The sequence below is a fragment of the Phocoena phocoena genome, chromosome 1, assembly GCF_963924675.1.
Source record: "Phocoena phocoena chromosome 1, mPhoPho1.1, whole genome shotgun sequence".
Taxonomy (NCBI): domain Eukaryota; kingdom Metazoa; phylum Chordata; class Mammalia; order Artiodactyla; family Phocoenidae; genus Phocoena; species Phocoena phocoena.
In genome coordinates this window covers 111975370-111982908 of record NC_089219.1, presented here as the reverse complement: position 1 = coordinate 111982908, position 7539 = coordinate 111975370, and the positions used below count along the sequence as shown (strand labels likewise).

The 7539-nt window shown below is 47.9% G+C and overlaps 2 protein-coding genes across 14 annotated transcripts in view; both read right to left on the bottom strand.

The window, feature by feature from the left end:
* Nucleotides 1-281: 281 nt before the first annotated feature.
* On the bottom strand, nucleotides 282-2909 carry HAX1 (HCLS1 associated protein X-1). Of its 2 annotated transcripts, none has more exons than XM_065885860.1 (7): nucleotides 2757-2909; nucleotides 1980-2236; nucleotides 1628-1815; nucleotides 1133-1184; nucleotides 899-1005; nucleotides 693-783; nucleotides 282-543 (listed from the first exon to the last, which is right to left on the bottom strand). In XM_065885860.1, the coding sequence occupies exons 1-7, from the start codon at nucleotides 2807-2809 to the stop codon at nucleotides 458-460; spliced, it is 834 nt and encodes a 277-aa protein (XP_065741932.1). In that variant the 5' UTR covers nucleotides 2810-2909; the 3' UTR covers nucleotides 282-457. The 2 variants fall into 2 exon arrangements, with proteins under 2 accessions (XP_065741932.1, XP_065741941.1); XM_065885869.1 differs by having other exon boundaries at nucleotides 458-543; nucleotides 1980-2098; nucleotides 2757-2809.
* A 1170-nt stretch (nucleotides 2910-4079) lies between these two features.
* The window catches only part of UBAP2L (ubiquitin associated protein 2 like), a 42325-nt gene continuing 38865 nt past the window's right edge, over nucleotides 4080-7539 (bottom strand). For 2 of the 12 annotated variants that reach the window (XM_065880306.1, XM_065880315.1), the window contains exons 24-27: nucleotides 7397-7464; nucleotides 6108-6305; nucleotides 5641-5691; nucleotides 4691-4786 (exon numbers count right to left, since the gene is read on the bottom strand). In XM_065880306.1, the coding sequence (XP_065736378.1) occupies nucleotides 4691-4786; nucleotides 5641-5691; nucleotides 6108-6305; nucleotides 7397-7464 (413 nt within the window). Of the gene's footprint in view, nucleotides 4119-4690; nucleotides 4787-5640; nucleotides 5692-6107; nucleotides 6306-7396; nucleotides 7465-7539 lie in introns of those variants that run through there. The other 10 variants (XM_065880376.1, XM_065880396.1, XM_065880386.1 and 7 more) reach the window with 7 other exon arrangements.

The window sequence follows — 7539 nt, the reverse complement described above, 5'->3', positions numbered from 1 at the left end:
CACCTAGGGAAGCAGTTTTTCCTCTACACTTATACACATACTTCCTTTTTTTTAATCTAATGCATCCCCATGTAGAAATTTCCCTGGAATTATCACTAGTTATATTATCTCTTCATAAGGAAAATCATCTTCTAGAGATACCTGACCCTTACTTATCAAAATCAGGTTTTGGAAAGTAAAGCAAAAAATTAAGAAATAATTTTTTGTGGGCCAAGTTAATTTGGGAAGCCCTGGATAGTGTGAGAAAGTGGAACAGCCATGACAAAGCCAAAACTAAGGAATTAGCATAAATAAAGGTTTTATTGGTCAGTCTGGGTGAGTGACATACTGACATACCCCCAATTCACTGTTCCACACACCCAAGGTGCTGACGTGGCAGGAGGAGAACTAAGCCCATTGCTGGTGAGCAAAGGGTGGGAGGCGAAAAGAACCTAAAGGCCTCTGAGGGTTAACAAGGCTACCGGGACCGGAACCAACGTCCTACGAACAAATCCAGGATGGAAAAGGCATCATCCAGGGATGGAGGTGTTGGTGATTCTGGACCTAAGGAAGAAAGTGATACACAGAGGCTAAGTGAAAGAGACTAGACAGGGGCAAAGAAGAAGAATAATGTTAAAGGGTAGGAGGATTAAGGGTTTCCCTTTCCCAAGGAATTAAGAAATGGATCCCTTTGATTCATACTCTTTACTTACCATCCCTAGGAGAGCCACCTGCTTCTTGATGGGTTACTGTGGTCTCTTTCCGGCCCTCACTGTCCACCACTGTCCGGCGCTCCTCTACGGTCTACAAGGAGAAGACCCCACAATATCCCTAACAGTTAACTGATTTCTTTACATAGGTCTCCCTTTCCAGAACATTCTCTGACCATAGTTCCCTTTACCCGTCTCTCCCAACTCACCCCATCTGGCTTAGTGATCTTAGTCACAGAGATGCTCTTGAAATAGGATTTGGGCTGGGGCTGCAGAACTGGGCCAAGGCCCTCCTCGGAAACCTGGGTATCAAGATCTAGAAGGGCAGAGAGAGGAAAGAGGAAAGAAGGAGTCCAAGGGAAAGAAGGGAACAAGTGTAGCCGGAAGAAATTTCAGGGAAGGAGAACAAAGGGCTGGTAAATGTCCTTTCCCTCCAAACTCACCATTGTCCTCTCTGGCTCTAGAATGGGGGGTCACAGGCCACGTATCATCAAACTGCAGAAGAAGCCAAAGTAGGTCAAATGACACCTTTCAATCAAATTTGAGGGGGTCACAGAACCCAAACTATTTCCAAGTTCCAAAACTACTTTTCCTCAGGAGAAATAATCCCAGCCAGGATAGCTTTATTTACTTACACCTTCCACCTTCCTGTTTTATGTATCCCTCTACCAAAAAGCATTCCTCAACTGATACTTTTCTGTCCTCCCTCAAGAAATCTTTGTCCAAGAATCATTTAGACCAATTTTTTTAAACAAAAAGCAAAACTCACATTTCCCCCCAAAGAAAATCCTACAAGAAGCTTAATACAGAAAACAGATAAATACACCAAGAGGAGGGCCTAGGACCCCAACCCAAGACTGTTAAGATTCCAACAAGGTTTCCAGTCTTTGCAGTCAGTTTTCTCCACAGGCTCCCACTTCAGGCCCAGATGTACTCACCCTATGAAAAGGTCTCTGGGAGCCCCAGCCTGGTGCTGGTTTGGAGGATTCAGTTCTTGCGTCACTCTCCAAGGCCCCACGAAAGATCCTAGGCTGGTGACTATCTGGATACTTAAGCATTGAGTCCCGAAGCGTCTGTCCTTCCTGCCGTCTCTCACCAGGTGTCTCTGACTCAGGACCTGGAAGTTCTGCAGAAAGGCGGCAGGTGGATGCTGGGGACTTGGACTCTTAAATCTCCTTGAAATCATCAGTTTTCTCACACTTCCCAACCCCCAACTACTCTCTGCAGGTTCCTTTTTTCACCCACCGACCCAGCAGAAACCACAGGTTCTCCCCCGGGGCATCCACACACCAGGAGGGCGGGAAGGCAAGGTCCAGGCCCCCATCTCGCTGAAGATGTTATTGAAATCCCGTACTAGGTCATCAAAGCCGAAGTTATCGTGGAAACGCATCCCTCCTCCTGGGCTGAAGCTGAAGCCGAAGCCAAATTCCTCGGGGGGCTGGGGACTCTCAAATCTCGAGCTCCCACGGCCCCACGTGGCTCCTTCTTCTTCCTCATCATCTTCATCTTCATCGCGAGTCATCCCTCCAAAAAAGGGATCTCTGTGGCTAGGGGTGGAGGCAGATCGGCCACCAAGATTTCTACTTAAACCATAAAATCAGCTAATGGGTGACAAAGTGAGACAAAAGCTGCGATCTAGGAAGCTGAAGTGAGGGTTAAGAGGACTGGCCATCGGGTTTGTTTTGTTTTTATCAAAGTCAGCCCTCACCTCGCGGCTCCCCCAAACGCTTCCGCTCGGCTTTTCTTCACTGTTCCCCAGCCCCTCCCTTCTCTCCCAAGGTCCAGCTCACTCGCTCACTGTTCTCTTCCCCAAAGCCCCATTGTCTTCCCCACCCGCGCCCCTGTTGCATCACCCCAGACTGCAGAAAGGTTTAAGCGGCTGTTTCCTCTCCTCTTAACTACTGCCCTGGTTACTGTCGCGGGGTGAGTGCTCAATGTTGACTTCCGTTCTCTCCGCAGGAATTGAAGGAGTGGGGAAAAGGATGTTTTTCCAAAAATAGGGTGTCAAGGGTCAAGCTCACCTCAGAGGATCCCGCCCCACGTTCTCTGGCCCGGACCCGCTCTCACCTCCGAGGTCCAGAAAAGCCGAAAAAGCCCCGAAAGAGGTCAAAGAGGCTCATTCCCGCAGTGGGACTCGAACTTTCGAACCCCACAGCTGGGGGTAGCCAGAGCTACGCTGACGGAAATTGAGCGAAGCGTCAGACCACGCTACCGGAAAGCAAGCCTGCGATCGGACACTGTCGTAAAACGACCGTAACCCGGACTGGGTGGGGGGGCAGGGCGGACGGACCTATCACGTTCCAAAGGTTTTCTTTTACTGTTTCCTGTGAAGGGAGCGGGCGTACTGAATTTTCATTTTACAACGATCACCTGCCTCCTAAGTCAATTCTCCTTCCTGCCGATCAACCCGCTCCAACAGGGTGTTTCGAGGGTTTGACACTGGATGGCACCGGAGGCAGCCGCCAGAGGGCAGCCCACCCGCACAAATGAACCGGACGGAGACCCACCCTCACCGCCGGCTCACCAACCCATGGACGACCAGTCTTACTTCTAAACCCACCTCGCCCCTTTCCTCCGTCCAGTTTGTTTCTTGACTGATACAAATAAAGTCTAATATTAATTAAAGGGATGGACAAAATGTTGCATTAAGCTTCTTCTAGTATAGTGACTTCCCCAGAGTTGAGTAAAAGATAAAGACAGAGGAACGCGTGGATTTAGCTCCATCTCTCCAGCTATTAAGGATTTTGTCATAACTATACGGGAGTCTAATTCTTTCAGGCAGGGTCTGCAACCACCAGGATAAAGACTTTGTAAGAGAGCAAGGGAAATCTATTGAAGTGTCTTGGGAGAGAATCTGGGGCGATAAGTATCCCCTTTTTCGGGGCACTGACTTTAAAAGCCTCCCCCTCCCTGTACCCCCAACCTCCATCCCAACCCTGGCCTTGCTCTAGACTCCTTTTCAAGGGGTTGGATATTAGCTACTTGAAGTGAAAGCACTCAAGAAGTAAGAACTACTGCTTCAGTTTTGCTAGCCAACAGTGCATGTTGCCCTCATTTCTTTCCAGTTCATTTGCCTGGATCCATCTAAATTACACTTTGATTCTACAAAGCCATTTCTTTCAACTCCTGCTTAACCCTTTCCCTTTCCACCCAATATCTGCTATCCCTTCATTGCCTAAAATCTGCTGTAGATCTGGAGGAAATGAAGATTTGCAGTGATTCTTTCCAGGCACCACGCTGTGTAATTCTTAGGGGAGAGGGGGAAGGGAATGCCCTCAAGGGCAAGATACTAGCACATTAAGGTCAGAGGAGTTCTTAAAGGGCGAAGATTTCATTTTATTCCACTGCCTTCGGGGCCTGCTAGAGAAGGCCCAGTTGGTACAGTAATACTTATTCATCAAGCTGGTCATCGACGAGACTGAGGATATCCTAGACGGAGCAAGAATGGGCAGAGGCTGAAGGTAGAGGTTTTCTTTTTATATATACAAGACACATTAATCCATTAAATTTGAGGACACAGTACAAAAAAAAAAAAAACACTTCAACTAATTCATCTGACAATGCTGTTCATATTCATGACGCCATTTTTTTGTTGTTGTTGTTTTGTTTCCTAATAATAAAGGAGGAGACTTAGGGCTGTTGGGCTGATATATATTTGGGGGTCCCCCCTCCCTACCTCACCCACACACCACCAGGGTGAACAGGAGGAGGAAAAGGGAGGGCAGGGCCCACAGCAAAGTTTCATAATCTTGAATGCAAGGGGGGAGGAGGAGAGGAAAGGAAGAAAAAAAAAAGGAGAAAATACAAATCCTATAATACATACAACAGAGTGGGGATGGTATGGGAATGGGACAGACATGAAGCTGAGGCATGGGATGGGCCGCTGGGGGTGGGGGCAGTGGAACCCCCCCACATTCCTTTCTCTCTTTGATGCTGTTTCCATAGTTGCCAGGCTGAGAAGCCCTCTCAGAAGATGGGACCGGGAGAAGAGAGTCAGGGCCTCAGTTGGCCCCCCAGCTGTAGCTGTTGTAGGCAGACTTGTTGGTCTGGGGCTTCTGCGGGATGGAGCTGGTCTGGCTACGTTGCCCGCTGCCCGTCTGCAGGGGAATGGGAGGGTGAATGGGGAGGAAAAAGATGTCTAGTTAGTGGGACAAATTTATGACATCTTCAGGTGGAAATCTGGAAATTGTTTTACTCTCCCATTCCCCTTGCTTAGAAACTACTCTGAAGCTTACTTCTTAACCATAGGAAATTTGTTTTATACAGCAGTTAGAGCACCTCTGACAAGTAAAAAAACACTTTAAAACTTTAAATAAGGGAAAGATGAAAAGAGGGTGGGATACTTTGAGAGACAAGATAGTGCATCAGTTCTACTAATTTTCAATTTCACCTTCTCCTCACCCCCCCAAACCCACCATCCCCTGATCCGAGGAAAGGCTACTCTCTAGAGAGAATTATAGCCTCTTGGAGATGAGTGATCACAAGGTGATTTCACTTTCACTGATCCCCATGAATGCCTCAATTTGGACATCTGTCTTTGAGAGCAAGGCAGCCCTTATTCTAGCTCCGCAACCACCTATGAGGAAGGGGGAGAGGTCACCTGCACCACCCCAGGGCTCCCCACCCCTACCACACATCACATCTGCGAGCCCATTTCAGGAAAGGTAAGAGAGACAGTCTGAGGCCCCAGGCTCCAGATGCTGCCCCAAGAATCCTTTCCATTCCGGTAACCAAGTGTTTCAAGAGTCGGGGAAGGGTAGAAAGAAAAAGACACTGAGGAGAGGAGGACAAGAGAGGAACGGGAGGCCAGAGAGCTCAGCAAGGTGTTTGTGTTTGTGTATCCCGATTTGTGACCGTGCAATCTTTTCTCTTCAAGTTCCCTGAGACTGTGGAGGTGAAATGGGGACTGAAAAGGAGTGGGTTCAAGCATATCATCATTCAGTTTCATTACCTGCTCCTCCTGCTGGCGCTGGCAACAGAGAATCATCTGCAAATATGGTAGCTGAGGCAGAACCAGGATATATGGAAAATAAAGGGACAAACTTTGACAATAGAACTCCACCATTAGAAGGGAAAGCTATAATGTCAGGGAAGGGGGAAGGCTGGGAGAGGTAAGAGGGGAGGTGTGACCCAGGTCTGATAGGATGAGGACAACTGTGCTATGGGAGGAGGTGGAGGAGAAAGGCACCAAAGGAACTGGGCAAAAAAGGTTTCAATCTGGCCTCTTCTCTGACATCTCCTTTGCCGGCCACTCGTGTTGTGTGCGCTTGTGTCTGTATGTGCTGTGTGCCCATGGCTGGCGCTGGGGAGGACTGGGTGAAGGTGGTGGTGAGGAAGGGTAAGAAAAGGAAAGGGGAGGTAGTTTTAGGGTATAGGAAGGAAAAGGAAGGGAAAGGAAAGAGGGGGAAGGGCTATTACCTGGCCATCCTGCTGCAGGTGATGGTGAAGGATCTGGGAGTGCGGTTGCTGATGGGGGGTCAGAATGTGCATAAAGGGGGCAGGTGGGTAGGCAGCAGCTGTGGCCGGATTGATGGGCCCCCCACTTCCTAGGGCTGAAGGCAAGTTGAAGGAGGCAGCAGGAGTACCGGAATGAAAACCTTGTTTCTCAAAGGACTGCTATCCAGGAGAATGGGAGGAGAGAGAGTAAAAGGGATCAGCAAACTAATCCTCAGAATTTCTGAACCCAAGATCCCCCACCCTCAGAAAGCAGCATGGTGTCAGAGAATGAATGCTGCACCTGAAGTCAGACATTCAGGTCTTAGCCTCAGCTCTACCCTTTAACAGCTGTGTGAACCTGAGAAAATTAATCTCTCAGCCTCATTTTCTCTTAACATGAATCAGGGATGCTGTTAACCTCTCAGTTGTAAGGACCAAATGAGAGGATAGATGTGACAGCACTTCATAAATTCTAACATCATTCATGAACACAGTGAAATCTGCTAACTACTCTTAGTACAAATAGCGATACCCCCTGGAGTTGGGTAAAAATTAGAACTCCTTGGATATTGCAAAAGAAATGAATACACACTGAGGTTTCTTGAGTGTTAATGGTCTTGGCCATGGAAGACTCCACCATAACTCCTAATACTTTACATCAAGCTTTTACTTATTTATGGTGTGTGTTGGGGGAGCAACACAATACAAATCTGTGGATAATTCAGATGCCTCACTTTAGCTACTGGGTTGTGTCCTCTCCTACTGTTTATAGATATACTTACAAAAAAAATGGAAAGAACTAGTTTCCCTTCATTCCATATGTGTTCTCTCGGAAACTTATGAAAAGGTTGGGAGTGGGTATGTAAAGGGCCAGGACAGTTGCACAGTAAATCACATGACATATCACGACAATTTACCACACTGCAGCTTCCTGTAACATTTTTCTTGCTTTTTCCCAGAGGGCTAAATTTAAACTTCTTCAAGAAACTGAGGTTTAGAGACACTCATTTTCTAGTAGAATGGATTTCCTGACACCTCTCTTAGGGTTGTTCTTGTTCACTGTATTTTTTTTCCCCCTTTGGCCACGCCACTCAGCTTACGGGATCTTAGTTCCACGACCAGGGACTGAACCCGGGCCATGGCAATGAGAGTGCCAAGTCCTAACCACTGGAAAGCCAGGGAATTCCCATGTTCACTGTACTTCTATCATTCCAACTCCACCTCCTCTATGTCATCTCTTTTTCCACTTCTATCCAGAGCCAGGCACCTACCTGGGTTTTGGAGTACACAGAACCCGAGATATCTGGCACGCCTGTGTTACTGGAGGTGACTGATACACCTGGGGGAGGAGGAAACAGACAGGAGGATTAGCTCAGCTAGCTGCCTGGCCCCATCCCTGGGAGATGATGTGTGT